This window comes from Chiloscyllium punctatum, chromosome 20, assembly GCF_047496795.1.
Source record: "Chiloscyllium punctatum isolate Juve2018m chromosome 20, sChiPun1.3, whole genome shotgun sequence".
In the NCBI taxonomy this organism is placed as follows: Eukaryota; Metazoa; Chordata; class Chondrichthyes; order Orectolobiformes; family Hemiscylliidae; genus Chiloscyllium; species Chiloscyllium punctatum.
This window is the reverse complement of record NC_092758.1, coordinates 46,788,158-46,804,410: the sequence shown is the minus strand read 5'-3', so window position 1 is coordinate 46,804,410 and position 16,253 is coordinate 46,788,158. Positions and strand designations below refer to the sequence as shown.

At 40.5% G+C, this 16,253-nt stretch overlaps 1 protein-coding gene across 1 annotated transcript in view; it reads right to left on the bottom strand.

Moving 5' to 3' along the window:
• sting1 (stimulator of interferon response cGAMP interactor 1) overlaps positions 1 to 11,873 on the bottom strand; it is a 29,832-nt gene extending 17,959 nt beyond the window's left edge. Inside the window, exons 1-2 of the mRNA XM_072590195.1 lie at positions 11,845 to 11,873; positions 877 to 1,106 (exon numbers count right to left, since the gene is read on the bottom strand). Coding sequence (XP_072446296.1) covers positions 877 to 1,106 — 230 coding nt within the window. The 5' untranslated portion in view covers positions 11,845 to 11,873. The remainder of the gene's footprint in view (positions 1 to 876; positions 1,107 to 11,844) is intronic.
• Between the last annotated feature and the right edge of the window lie 4,380 nt (positions 11,874 to 16,253).

Below are 16,253 nucleotides of genomic sequence, written 5' to 3'. Positions count from 1 at the left end.
TGAGACAGACTCTGTTGCATGTTTTGAAGGGGGTTCTAGATAAGTATTTACGGGAGTGGAAATTACAGGTATACAGAAAGAAAGCAGTTTAGTGGGATTGGTTTTAATTTCTGGGAGATAGACAGCACAGAGAGGATGATCTAATTGACTTCATTCTGTACAGAAAGGATCTCTTAGCATGGAATTGTAAATGACTGCCTAAACAATGTAATTGTCACGAAAGCTTTTGGTATACTTAAGTTTAATATGTTTGTTTGCATGTTACTACAGTGCATACCTAATATAATATCTATATACATTTTGTGACCAATTATTTAATTATGAATGGTATAGCAGTCATTTTATGTCAATATCAAACATGCAGCATTGAAATAGGATTACAGGATTTCTTTTTTAGTTACAGCCCTGTATTATGGCTTATATAATTGTTTTAGAACAGTTATGAGTGATCTCAAGCGGTGTTATTACAAGAACAGATAATTCTTTATCATTTGTAAAATCCGGATTCACTATTTCACAGAATTTATGTGTAAAAATATGAGCAATGTCTTAGTAATATTTTTCAGGCAACAATACTTGAATTAAAGAACAAAATATATTTATTTATATTTGATATCAATTCAAAATCAAGGACCTACCACCAAAGCCTTTATGGTTGGCAACAGAAACATGGACTTTATCTAAAGACCTAATGAAAATTTAACATTTTTTATACATTTATATCATTAATTTTACATTAGGAAACATCAAAAGTCAACAACATGATCCAGCAAATCAAACAGGGCACTATGAATTATAAAAAACTGCTTTGGAATGTTTGGTGCTTACATAACTGCTGATAATTACATTCTTTCTTTAACAACCGAATGTACATACCTGGAAGGAACGTGCCTGCATTCTTCCAGAAAATCACACAGCTTTAACATACTTTGAGCTAATAATGATATAAAAAGCTGAAATATGATTTGCTGTGCAACGATGTTTACTTCAGTGCAAATAAACATATAGCTGAAAGATGCAAGCATCACAAAGATGGATGACCATTTGGCTGCATTACCACGAGGCAGTGGTATGTCATCTGCGAACAGTTGTGATAAGACTACCATCTGTGAGAGTGAAAGAAATCACAAACCAGGAGTTATTGATGCAAATGGTCAAAATAGCCCATTTTACTTACACCATCCAGGAACGTCCTGTACATTCAATTGGTTCTTAAATGATACTAGGGTTTCCACTAGCTATTAACTCTATCTGAAACAGTTCTATTCGTTGATCATTATTTCTCACAAAATGTTTGATAGAAAATTTGCCGCTCATTTTACAGCTAATACAATATGTATAAAAACATGGGAGAGATAAGATGTTGTGAAACTTGAAAGGGTTGGAGGATCTGAGCTACAGGGAGAGGCTGAACAGGCTGGGGCTGTTTTCCCTGGAGCGTTGGAGGCTGAGGGGAGACCTTATAGAGGTTTACAAAATTACGAGGGCATGGATAGGATAAATAGACAATGTCTTTTCCCTGGAGTCGGGGAGTCCAGAACTAGAGGGCATAGGTTTAGGGTGAGAGGGGAAAGATATAAAAGAGACCTAAGGGGCAACTTTTTCACACAGAGGGTGGCACGCGTATGGAATGAGCTGCCAGAGGATGTGGTGGAGGCTGGTACAATTGCAACATTTAAGAGGCATTTGGATGGGTATATAAATAGGAAGGGTTTGGAGGGATATGGGCCAGGTGCTGGCAGGTGGCACTAGATTGGGTTGGGATATCTGGTTGGCATGGACGGGTTGGACCGAAGGGTCTGTTTTCATGCTGTACATCTCTATGACTCTATGTTGTCAACCTATTACTCATTTTACATTGTTGCACAAAGTCAAGATCAAACTCTCTATGTGAAGATAAATTTCTTGACCTCATTCTGAAACTTACATTTTGCTTGTGAACCTGTGTCCCCACCTCCTAATTACACAGATTAGTTTGAAGTGATTTCTTGCATTTTTTTCCTTCCATTAATTATCTGATATAATTATCCGAAATTATCACTTAGACATGGGTATCTTTTTATTGTAAAAGTCTAATGGAGCTAAACTACCTCAGGAATACAAAACTGAAACCAAGGTTAAGGAGCTGACGTATTACTGATGAGAAATTACTATACATCACTGAACCAATCAAGTCTGAAAGAGCAATCAAGAGCACCTAACAATAAAAGGAATGAAGTGAATCATTCAAAACTTTTTTGTATTAGAAATAAATCCTATACCATTTTCTCAGAAATTCAAACTTGTCGGAGGGAAACATTAATTAAATATATGATCGGTTGTGAGCAGATGGACAAGGTAAAAACAAGGGCTGCAGATGCTGGAAACCAGAGTCCAGATTAGAGTGGTGCTGGAGAAGCACAGCAGGTCAGGCAGCATCCAAGGAGCAGGAAAATCGACGTTTCAGGCAAAAGCCCTTCATCAGGAATCTGAAGGGCTTTTGCCCGAAACGTCGATTTTCCTGCTCCTCGGATGCTGCCTGACCTGCTGTGCTTCTCCAGCACCACTCTAATCTAGCAGATGGACAAGGGTGAGGTACAGTGGGAGAAGCCTAACTGTTGTGCACTTCCTTACTTTGCCCAGAAGCCAACCTAAGATGATAGGCTTGGCTTCCTAGTGAAGACGGGGTCATAGGACTAGGCAGGACCAATCTCTAACCCAGTAAGAAGGGGTGGTTGGAGATCTGGAGGGTAGGAGTCCAAGGGGGGATTTTCAGCTTCTGGGGCAATGGAAAGACAAGGGTTGTGTTAGGTGTCTAAATGCAGAAGTTGGTGAAATTGGCAGGCTGAACCCACCGGGTGAGTGAAAAGGTACCTACTGGTTGCAGAAGTTCTAATCCTGTAACTGTTAGATGTCGCAAAGCTTGAGAAATCCAGTTCCCCAGTTAAACTTGAAATACTGTCTAAAAATAAAACATGTAGTCTCACTTTCATATTGAAATTACCAAAGTGCCTCCAGTGAGAGGAACCAACGTTTGTCAAGTTAGGATTCAGATATTTAGATCTTTCATCTCTGATTGGGCCCAACCTCACCCACTTGTTGGAGTTAAAATTTTCTTTGTAAGATTGTATTTAAAATAGGATGTATTTCTTGATGACATTATTAAAAATAACCATCTAGTTGACACAAATTCAGGTATGCAAAACAAATTGTCTCAGGTTCAATGGTATTTATTTCTCCCTTAGAACTTATCCAATTAATGGTAGGGCCCTGGGGAGGGTTGCCAAACAAAGACACCTAGGGGTGCAAGTACATAGTTCCTTGAAAGTGGAGGCACAGTTTGATAGGATGCTGAAGAAGGCGTTTGGCACGCTTGCCTTTATTGGTCATAACATTCAGTATAGGATGTCATGTAGCAGCTGTACACAGCATTGGTGAGGCCACTTTTAAAATACTGTATAGAATTCTGATTGCTCTTCTATAGGAAGGATGTTGTTAAACTTGAGAGGGTGCAGAAAAGATTTACAAGGATATTGTTGGGACTGGAGGGTTTGAGTTACGGGATGAGGCTGAATAGGCTGGTGCTTTTTTCCTTGGAGTATCGAGGCTGAGGACTGACCTTATAAACATTTATAAAATCATTAGGATCGTGGATAGGGTGAAGCCCAAGGTCTTTTCCTAGGATGTGGAGTCCAAAACGAGAGGGCATAGGTTTAAGGTGAGACAGGAAAGATTTAAAAAATACCTATTGGATAATTTTTTCACACAGTGGGTGGTGCTTCTTTGGAATAAGCTGCTAGAGGAAGTGGTGGAGACAGGTACAATTACAACATTTAAAAGGCATCTGGATGGTTACGTGAATAGTTTAGAGAGATATGGGCCACATGCTGGCAAATGAGACTAGGTCAGGTGGGAATTCTGGTTGGCACGGACAAATTGGACCAAAGGGTTTGTTTCCACACTGTGTGACTCTATAATTCTATCTATGACTTTACATAGTAGTCTGATTCACTTCTGTCCAATAACAACATTTAGAATAGTCTCTCCCAGGAATGTTACAATAGCATCCCCTAGTGGTACAGAATGGATATTTGATATTTCTGTCTTCAAAAGGTTGAATCATGAGCAGACTGACACGAGACAAGAGTTTGGGAAAGGTTTCATAGAATCCCACAAACATGCAGTACAGAAGAGGATCTTTAGTCCACCAAATCTGTAATGCCGAAAATATACCACTATCTACACTAGTTCTGTTTAACCGCACTATGCCTACAGCCTTGAATTTTATGACATGTCACATCCTCATTCAAATACTTTTTTAAAGATTAGCGAGATTTCCCATTTCAACTACTCCTCCAGCAATGCATTCTGGACCCAACTCGACCCTCTGAGAGAAAAGTTTTCCTCAAATCCCCTCTAAACCTCCTCCCTTCCTCTTTAAAATTATGTCTCTTTATAGGTGAACAACTGCTTTCTATTTTCAAGGTTGGTATCTAGAGTCATAGAGATGTACAGCACGGAAACAGACCCTTCAGTCCAACTCGTCCATGTCAACCAGATATCCCAACCCAATCGAGTCCCACCTGCCAACACCTGGCCCATATCCCTCCAAATCTTTCCTAGTCATATACCCATCCAGATGCCTTTTAAATGCTGCAATTTCCTCTGGCAGCTCATTGCATATATGTACCACTATCTGCGTGAAAAAGTTGCCCCTTAGGTCTCTTTATTATCTTCCCCTCTCACCCTAAACCTATGCCCTCTAGTTCTGGACTCCATCACCCCAGGGAAAAGAGTTTGTCTATTTATCCTGCCCATGTCCCTCATGATTTTACAAACCTTTAAAGGTCACCCCTCAGCCTCCAATGCTCTCGGGAAAATAGCCCGAGCCTATTCAACCTCTCCCTATAGGTCAAATCCTCCAACCCTGGTAACACCCTTGTAAATCTTTTCTGAACCTTTCAAGTTTCACAACATCTTTCCAATAGGAAGGAGAACAGAATTGCATGCAATATTCCAACAGTGGCCTAACCAATGTCCTGTACATCCACAACATGACATTCCAACTCCTGTACTCAATACTCTGACCAATAAAGGAAAGCATACCAAATGCCTTCTTCACTATCCTATCTACCTATGACTCCACTTTCAAGGAGCTATGAATCTGCATTCCAAGGTCTCTTTGTTCAGCGACACTCACTAGAACCTTACCATTAAGTATATAAGTCCTGCTAAGATTGCTTTCATAAAGTGCAGCACCTCGCATTTGTCTAAATTAAATTCCATCTGTCACTTCTCAGCCCACTGGCCCATCTGATCAAAATCCCATTGTAATCTGAGGTAACCTTCTTCGCTGTCCACTACACCTCCAACTTTGGTGTCATCTGCAAACTTACTAGCTGTACCTCTAATGCTCGCATCCAAATCATTTATGTAAATTATGAAAAGTAGTGGACCCAGCACCGATTCTTGTGACACTCCACTGGTCACAGGCCTTCAGTCTGAAAAACAACCCTCCAGCACCACCCTCTGTCTTCTACCTTTGAACCAGTTCTGTGTCCAAATGGCTAGTTCTCCCTGTATTCCATGAGATCTAACCTTGCTAACCAGTCTCTCATGGGGAACCTTGTCGAACATCTTACTGAAGTCCATATAGGTCACATCTACAACTCTGTCCTCATCAATCCTCTTTGCTACTTCTTCAAAAAAACTCAATCAAGTTTGTGAGACATGATTCCCACACACAATGTCATGTTGACTATCCATAATCAGTCCTTGCCTTTCCAAATACATGTACATCCTGTCCCTCAGGATTCTCTCCAACAACTTGCTAACCACCGACATCAGTTTAACTGGTCTATAGTTCCCTGGCTTGTGTTCCGGCACCTCACCTGTGACTATCGATGATACAAATATCTCAGGAAGAGGCCAAGCAGTCATATCCCTAGCTTCCCACAGAGCTCTAGGATACACCTGATCAGGTTCTGGGGATTTATCCACTTTTATGCATTTCAAGACATCCAGCACTTCCTCCTCTGTAACATGGACATTTTTCAAGATGTCACCATGTATTTACCTGCATTCTATATCTCCCATGACCTTTTCCACCGTAAATACTGATGCAAAATACTCATTTAGTATCTCCCCTATCTCCTGTGGTTCCACACAAAGGCCGTCTTGCTGATTATTGAGGGGCCCTATTCTCTCCCTAGTTACCCTTTTGTTTTTAATGCATTTGTAAAAGCCCTTTGGATTCTCCTTAACTCTATTTGCCAACGCTATCTCATGTCCCCTTTTTGCCCTCCTGATTTCTCTCTTAAGTACACTCTTACTGCCTTTATACTCTTCTCAGGATTCACTTCCTATGGCTAAGACTAATCTACCATGATTGAAGAGTTAAAAATATGCAGATGAACACGTATAGAAATGATTTCCAGCAAATAAAAATATTAATTATGTAACATATGTTAACCACTGCACAATTCAAGGATTGTCAGAACAAACCTAGCATTTGGAAAAAAGCTGCATAGGTTTATTCTAATTAAACTAGGGTTAAGAACATATACTTATGAAAGAAGATTGCATAACCACCTCAGAGTTTACAGTACTAGAATTTCAATTTCCATTTATCCACCCTATCAGCAATCTTACTTATTCTGTTTGTGTTTGGCACACTGTCTTGCACCTTAAATGTTCACTTCGTCCATTACTGTTCAACAATGGCAGCAATGCACACTAACTGCAGCATGTACTGCATCAATTTTTCAAGGCTACATTAAACACACCTTCCACACCCATGGCCCCTACCACCTACAAGATCAAGATCTGCAAGCACATAGGAGCACCACCAGCTACAAGTTATTCTCCAAGTCACATGCCATTCTGACTTGGAAATAAATCACCATTCCTTCATTGTCACTGAGGCAAAAATCCTAGAAGTCCCCAGTGGCACTATTGGTGTACTTACCCTACATGGACTGCAGTAATTCGCAATGTCAAATCATCATAACCTTCTCAAGTAAGCAATGTTTGCTTTGTCAGCGATACTCACATCCCATGAATAAAATTAAAAAGATGTCTTTCTCCAAGTATACTGCCATGTAGCTAAGGGAGACATTTATAGATAAAGGATGGCAAATTAGCTAACACTTCATTGCTTGAATATCTGCTACCTTTACTTTCATTACAACAGTGGATTGAATACACTTCAAAGTCATTGTAGTCTTTGGCATTTCATTGATTCCAAGGAGATGAAAGTGTCAAGGTACAGATTTGAGAGGCCAAGGAAATCCCTTGTGGACGCAGACCTGTAAGCCTCTCTTGGTTCATCCTGGAGATTGTACTCTTTGGTAGTCTGGAATAAAAATCTCTTACAGACAGTTTAGTGTAATTTTAGTCTTTCCCTTTATTTACCAATAGCATCACTGTTAGAATACAACACTGATACCTATAAACCAGGCTAACTAGGTCCTAAAACCTAGTAGAGTAGGGTACCAGCTCTTCAAGAGCCCTCGCAGGCTACTCTCTCTTTCTGTCACAAGCAGGCTTCCTTTATACAAAACGTTTACAAAAACACTGCACGACCTTAATTAGACAGATAACAGTGGAAAGGCAATAACTTGTCAGGAAGGGAAGTAATTGACAGGTTAACTTTTTAGCCATCCATCAGGTGGAAAAACCAAATCCAGCCAAGTCAGGCACTTGTTGGCAAGATAAGTTCCTATCACAAAGCGGCACTAGTCTAAACTAAGTGGGAGATGTCATAAGGTAACCTTGCACAGTTCACATATCCGATACCATTGTTTTACAAAATGGCTTCTTAGCAAGGACAGCAAACTTTGACCATAAAATGGCTTCCTGACAAATTGTGTCAGAATCTCTTCAATATTAGGTTTAGAATAATGTTTAAGCTAGGAGCAGACTCCTCCTTTTTATCTTAAGCAGAGAATCATTCTGTACTCAAGGCTGAAATGTTACCAGAAGGTGGTATGTAAAATGATTTATTAGTCTCGAATTAAACATGCTTTCGTTTCAGAGTTGTGATTCAAATTCAAATAAGACATAAGATCTGACTAGTTAGAATTGAAAGTGAGGCAGTCAACCATCTGTAAGAATAGCAAGTAAGTTAAAATTTCATCAATATTACCTTTTACAGAGTTTGCATTTCATAACCAGCAAAGGCTACTCAAAATCATCGTAAAGTCTCAAAAGGCAATTAAATTCAATCCATTACAAGTAAGCAAGAAAAGTTAATTTTCTACTGGTTTCTGCCATATCAGCTCTAAAATGCTCTCTCTCTCTCTCTCTCTCTCTCTCTCTCTGTCACTGGTGTCTTTTTGAACTCTCAAGTCAGGGACTTGTAACAGAAAAGATGTTTTTCCATCTGATTCTGCCCAGCTTGCAAGGGTGATAAAGAATCCATTGTAATTGATAGGACCTGACCGTTAATTACAAGGCTTTTGATGATACTGAGTTTTGTTTCGAGGTCAGAATCAAACAGTCATTAATTTCACAGGGGAATAGCCGTGAATGTTATCACTCAGTGTCTTGTTTACACAGATTCATTGATGTTAAAGTAAATGTTCTTAATTGCCTTAGAGCATCATGTTATCACTTAATGAGGACAGATGTTTTTATCTTCTGCATATCCTGGGTCCCCCCTTTTTTGTGGCTTGACGCCTCCCTGCCTGTCCTATTTATTTTCTAGTGCGCTGCAAATGTGTTCTATATTCAGTATAACATTTGGTCTAAATGTTTAAGAACAAGTTCTAAGGCTGTAGACTTGCTCAAAAGAAGCTACACAAGTGCAAGTTATTTATTTAAATAATATGACAAATGCTTATTGCTGTGGTGATTTGGAGATGCTGGTGTTGGACTGGGATGTACAAAGTTAAAAATCACACAACACCAGGTTATAGTCCAACAGGTTTAATTGGAAGCACACTAGCTTTCGGAGCGATGGTCCTTCATCAAGTGATAACACAGAATTTATAGCAAAAATTTACAGTGTGATGTAACTGAAATTATACATTGAAAAATTGATTGTCTGTTAAGCCTTTCATCTGTTAGAATACAGTGATAGTTTCTTCAGCACAAGTGCTTACTATCTGTCATCATTTGCCCTTAAACAAGCACATTCCCCTCTGCCACATGCCATGGTAGACACAGCCTTCAATGTCTATTCCATTTCATGCACTCCTTTACCCACCCTTTCACCCCGCTTCCAGAACCACAATAGAGTTCACTTTGTCCTCAACTTCCACTACATCAGTCTCTGTATTAAAAAGATCATTGTCCAATATTTGCATCACCAACTGTGCTATGCTACTTTTAAACACATCTTCCTACCCCTTACCTATTTGGCATTCCAGCATGCTATTCCCTCTGTAATACCTTGATAGGTGCCTCCTTTCATCCCTTTAATTTCCCTGGCATCTTTCTATGCAAGTGCACCAGTCTTTATAACTTCACCCTTCTCACCATCCAATACTTTGAACACTACTTCCAGGTGAAGAAGTGATTTGCTCATATGTCTTGCAATTTAACATATGTATTTGTTGCTTCCCTTTACACTGAGGAGGCCTCATGGCATCTAGATGATTGTTGTGGAGCACAGTCATGCACAGTTTGCAAGAACGATCATGAGCTTTCAGGCATCTGCCCTTCACTTTGCTCTGTTCTGATCTGCTGCGGTCTCCCAATTAAATTCAAAGCATGCTCAAGGACATCATATCTATGTACCTTTGGAGCCTTCTGGACTCAATTTATCCTTGATAGTTTGCAATTTCTGATGCCCACCATTTCTGTTTCCTTCACCTCTGCTGATTTGTTTCTTTATTTCTTTGTTCTATCATTTATTGGCTTTCCCATGGCAACTATTCATGCCATTCACGCCACCTCAAGAACATGAACCGAAGAACATTGAAAGAGTTAATGAATAAAGGGCACAATTCTAAAGGGATGCAAGATTAGAACATCCTGGAATGTATGAGAACAGATCAGTGAAGGTGGCAGGACAAATAGAGAGCACAGTTAGTAAAGCATTTAGTGTCCTTGGCTTTATTAATAGAGGCATAGTTCAAGAGCAAGATGGTGATATTGAACTTATACAAGACACTAGATAGACCTCAGCTGAAATAATATGTACAGTTATGGGTGCTACATTACAGGAAATATGGGAATGCATTGAGGAGAGGGCAGAAGCATTTCACAGTTTTACAGAAATGAGAAACTTCAGTTCTGAGGATAGACTAAAGAAGTTGGGACTGTTCTGCTTGCAGACAAGAAGGCTGAATTAAATTTGATAGAGGTTTTCAAAATTATGAGTGGGCCAGATACAAAAAAATTGGGAGAACCTTTTTCATACAGGGAGTAGTTGATGCACTGCCTTGAGATGTTGTGGAGGCAGGTTCCATTGTGTCATTTAAGAGGGCATTGGATTATTATTTAGATAGAAATGGTGTGCAGGGATTTAGGGGGAAGGCAGGAGTTTAGCACTGGAAAACAGAATCAGAAAAGGCACGATTGGCCAAATGACTTCCTTCTGTGTGTGAATAATTCCAGACCCATCTTTGGTGCTTTATCTGTCCCATTACCACTGCCTTTGACCATGCATCATGAAATTTTTCAAATTTAATCCCTCTTGCCCTCCATCCAGTAACAGATTTCCCTTTTATAAAAGCAAATTACTGCGAAAGCTGGAATCTGAAACCAAAAGAGAAAATGCTGGAAAATCTCAGCAGGTCTGGCAGCATCTGTAAGGAGAGAAAAGAGCTGACGTTTGGAGTCTAACTGACCCTTTGTCAGCTTTGACAAAGGGTCAGTTAGATTCGAAACGTCAGCTTTTTTCTCTCCTTACAGATGCTGCCAGACCTGCTGAGATTTTCCAGCATTTTCTCTTTTGGTTTCAGATTTCCCTTTTACTTTTCCTTCACCACCCGTTTCGTTTGCTCAAAACCCTTCACATCTCGGTGACTTTTACCAGTTCTGAGGAAAGACCTGAAACATGAACTTTGGTTCTCTCTCCACCTGTCGCTGCCAATTTTTTTTACCGCGTTTTGGACCATTTCCTACTTTTATTGCAGACTTGCAACATCAGCAGCAATGACTTTCACCGTAGTACTACTGGCGATGCAGCAAAGAGATTTGCTTTGCTATAAAACACTGAAGTCATATCTTAAAGTTACTTTGCATGCAGGAATGTAATCGAAAAGAAACCACCACAGACACACCCTTAGTGCTCTATACAAACACACTGGCACTGGAGTGAGAGACCAGTATAGCAAGCAATTTTTCTGAAGACAGGATAACCGATCCGCAGTTCGGGGGTCTACAATTCGCACACTCCCCCGATTTACTAGTTTAAAAAGAAACATAGAACAATTACTTGGAAGTCTCTTACTTTCTATTGAAGGAAACTTCCCAATGAACAGGATATCGGTATCTAGCAGGCAACTATCTGCTATCGCTGGCCGCTTGAACGAGTTCACTCACTTCGCTGTCCGTGTTGATGGTTATAGTCCAACAGGTTTAATTGGAAGCACACTAGCTTTTGGAGCGATGCTCCTTCTTCAGGTGATAACCTCCAAATCGTGTTGGTACACAACTCCCTAAAGACCGGCAAGATCTTCCAGCCACTCCCATCCCCTAATCCACTTCTCAACCTGTCTTCAATTTCTGAGTCAGAGAAACAGGCTGGATTTCCGCAAACCCATTGAGAACGCCACGGAAAGATAGGGCAACCCCTTAATCCCAACTGGCGGAATTAAATAAAATAAGATCTAAGTTTCACTTTATACGTTTCTCAGGTGGCGCGAGTGCAGGCAGGAATTCAGTTTTGTTCAGGCCCGACCGCGCCTCTTTTACCTGTGATGTGAAGAAGCTCCCTCTTTGCGGAGAAAAAGTGTCTGAATTCTGCACACAAAGGAATACAGCTTCTACTGAGGTGTTACATGGATGTGGAGGCGGGTTCTTAAACTGCACGTTCAGCAAGCTAGTCCGGGGATTTCTGTTTTGGGATTTTTTTTCTTTGCCTTTATCTGCATATTTCAGTTTTGCAAATCTAAATATGTACAGTTCCCTGCATTTATGTACCTCGAATTCACGACGGAAAAATGTGGTTGAAATCTGTAGAAAACGCAAGTGTGCCTGCCTGCTGTCTAACTGGAACAACTAGAACAGTCAGTAAAGCTCTACAGGTATAATTTTGAACACAGCAACAGATCTCAGTTAGGTAAAAACAATGGACCTTCAGGGTAACCTTTTTCATGCAAAGGGTGGTGTTTGTATGGAATGAGCTACCCGAGAAAGTGGTGGAGGCTGGTACAATTATAACATTTAAGAGGCATCTGGATGGATACATAAATTAGCAGGGTTTCGAGGCATATTGGCCAAACGCTGGTAAATGGGACTTGATTAGGTTTGGATATCTGGTCGGTATGAATGAGTTGGATGGAAGGGTCTGTTTCCATGCTGTACATCTCTCTGACTCTATGTAGTCAAGTTGCCTTATTCTCATTGATTTGTCTGAGCAAATATGCATTTGTATCACTCAAATTCTGTTTTAAAACATCACTGGTTTCCAGTAAAGTTTTTTTTTCACTTACGTTTCATATTAATACCCATGAATGAAGAAAAAACTCAGTTTAAGGAAGTGGTTATATTTCCTCTCCGACAAATGAATCATGCATCAAACTATCAGGTGACATGCATCTGTTAGTTTAGTTTTCATTTGCATTTGACTCAATTGAATCCAATTGACTCATGTCCATACAAGCACCCATCAAAATGATCTTTCTTGGAATGAGTTCAACTTACAAAGAAAGATCTTAGCAAATTCTATTCAATTTGCTGAAACCCCCCCACACCAGTTCTACTGGCAAAGAAAAATCCTCCCATTTCACTGCCAGTTCAAACATCACCAGTGATACAATCACTTCAAGTCATCGTAGTGAGGGAACTGGATTTCTCTTCCCAATTGCTAACTTGTTCAGCATTCCGCTGGTGCCAGATCAAGGAAGTCCCATGAGACAAGAGTTATTCGCAAAATGTTGTTGATCAACTATTGACAGTGTCATGAAAAAAGGAAGCAAACAGGCTTGTTATTCTTCCCAACTATTTAAGAATAACTTAATTATAGTTATAGAATCACAGAGTCATAGAGAACTACAACATGGAAACAGACCCTTCGGTCCAACTTGTCCATGCCAACCAAATATCCCATCCTAGTCCCACCTGCCAGCAACCGGCCCTTATCCCTCTAAACCCTTCCTATTCATGTACCCATCCTGATGTCTTTTAAATGTGGCAATTGTACCAGCCTCCACCACTTCCTCTGGCAGCCCCTTTCGTACACGTACCACCCTCTGTGTGAAAATGTTGCCCTTTAGGTCTCTTTTATATTTTTTACCTCTCACCCTAAACCTATGCCCGCTAGTTCTAGACTCCCCCACCCCAGGGAAAAGACTTTGTCTATTTATCCTATCCATGCCCCTCATGATTTTATACACCTCTATAAGGTCACCCCCTTATTCCTGATGAAGGGCTTTTGCCCGAAACGTCGATTTCGCTGCTCGTTAGATGCTGCCTGAACTGCTGTGCTCTTCCAGCACCATTAATCCAGTAACAGATCTCAGTTGTCAGTTACCAGTTGAAAACGAAATACTGTGGGTGTAGGAAATCTGAAATAAAAACCAGAAAGTTCTGCAGAAACTCAGCCAGCCTTGTTTTGCATGCAGTACGGGCAGATCATACCATACAAAGTGCATAAAGGTAATAGAACAGAGTGAGGAATACAGTGTTGTGCTGCAGAGAAGGTGTACAAACACCAAGGTCAACGTTAAATTTAGAATTTGAGGGACATTCAGAAGTCTAATAACAGCAGACAAGAAGCTGTTGAATCTGTTGGTACATGTGTTTAAGCTTTTATACCATCTATTCAACGGAAGAGGCTAGAAGAGATCATAACCGGGTTGGGAGGTGTCTTTGATTGTGTTGACTGCTTTCCTCAGGCAGCAAGAAGTACTGATGGAGTCAGTGCATGGGAGGTTGGCTTACATGATGGATTACAACTCTCTGTAGTTTCTTATGGACCTGGGCAGAGCAATTGCCATACCAAGTCATGCTGGCTTTATGGACAGGCCAAATTTCCTTATCCTCCTGAGGAAATAGAGGCATTGTTGTGCATTCTTGACTATTGCATCAGCGTGTGTGGACCAGGACAGATTGTTAGTGATCGTCATTCCTGGGAACTTGAGTTCTCAACCATCTCCACCTCAGTACCATTGATGTAGACAGGGGCACGCCCTACACTAAGCTTCCTGAAGTCAATGACTAGCTCTTCAGTGTTGTTGAGGGTCTCGTAGCAACTGTGTAGAGAGAGAAACAGAAAAGCCCATGGGATCCAAAGAAACTTGGTTAATTGGATCCAAATTGGCTGAGCGGCAGGAAGAAATGGGTGATGGTTGAGAGGTGTATTTGTGACTGAAAGCTTGTTGCCAGTGGGGTTGCACAGGGATTACTGTTGGGACCCTAGCCATTTGTCATATAAGTAAATGAATCAGACTTGAATGCAAGAGGATAGATTAGTAAATTCACAGATAATATTAAAATGGAGGTGTTTGACAAGATTTTCCATGGGAGACTGGTTAGTAAGGTTAGATCTCATGGAATACAGGGAAAACTATCCATTTAAATACAGAACTGACTCAAAGGTAGAAGATCGAGGGTGGTGGTGGTGGAGGGTTGTTTTTCAGACTGGAGGCCTGTGACCAGTGGAGTGCTTCAAGGATTGGCGCTGAGTCCACTACATTTGTCAGTAATATAAATGATTTTGATGTGAACATAGGGGGTATAGTTAGTAAGTTTGCAGATGACACCAAAATTGGAGGTGCAGTGGACAGTGAAGAAGGTTACCTCAGATTACAATGGGATCTTGATCAGATGGGCCAACGGGCTGAGAAGTGGCAGATGGAGTTTAATTCAGATAAATATGAGGTGTTGCATTTTGGGAAAGCAAATCTTAGCAGGACTTATACACTTAATGGTAAGATCTTAGCGTGTGTTGCTGAACAAAGAGACCTTGGAGTGCAAGTTCATAGGTCCTTGGAAGTAGAGTCACAGATAGTGAAGAAGGCATTTGAGGGCTGTCAAGGTCCATTTTAAATCTTTCTCCTCTCACTTAAAATATGTGCCCTCCAATTTTTGACTCCTCCACCCCAGGGAAAACACCCTGTCGATTTACCCTATCCATGCCCATCATGATTTTATAAACGTCTATAAGGTCACCCCTCAGCCTCCAGCACTTCAGGGAAAACAATGCCAGTCTATTCATCCTCTGTCGCTAGCTCAAAAACACCAATCCTGGCAACATCCTTGTAAATATTTTCTGAATCCTTTCAAGCTTCACAACATCCTTCCTATAGTAGGGAGACCAGAATTGCACGCAATATTCCAACAATGTCCTGTATAGCCGTAACATGACCTCCCAACTCCTATACTCAATGCACTGACAAATAAAGGCAAGCATACCAAACATCTTCTTCACAATCCTATTTACCTGCGATTCCACTTTCAAGGAACTATGAACCTGTACTCCAATGTCTCTTTGTTCAGCAACGCCCCCCCAGGACCTTACCATTAAGTGTTTTAAGTTGGAAAGCCAGCCATTTGGGTACAGAGCTGGCTTGAAGGGAGAAGACAGGGGGTGGTGGAAAAGGGTAGCTTTTCAGACTGAAGGCCTATGACCAGTTGTTTGCCACATGAATTGGTGCTGGGGTCCACTGCTTCTTGTTATTTATACAAATGATTTGGATGTGAGTATAGGAGGTATGGTTACTAAGTTTGCAGATCACACCAAAATTGGAGGTGTCGGGGACAGCAAAGAAAGTTACCTCAGATTACAACAGGATCTTGATCAGATGGGCCAATGGACCAAGGAGTGGCAGATGGAGTTTAATTTAGATAAACATGAGGTACTGCATTTTGGATAGGCAAATCAGACTACAACTTCAGGAAATGCATTGTAGAAAAATACAAGCAATAATGAAAAGTGGTAAAAAGCAAATTACAGATACATCACCACAATTTAATGCTTAATTTATTGCTGGGCATATTTTGTGTCGATTTTAATTCAAATCTTGTTTTGTTTTTGATGTAATTGTAGACTTTGGAAAATTTTTTGGTACAGAATCCTCACTCAGCCCCTTCCTACAGAAGCAAGGACTTATTGAAACTTGTAAAATCACAATAGAAAGGGGACATCTAAAAACAGGTGA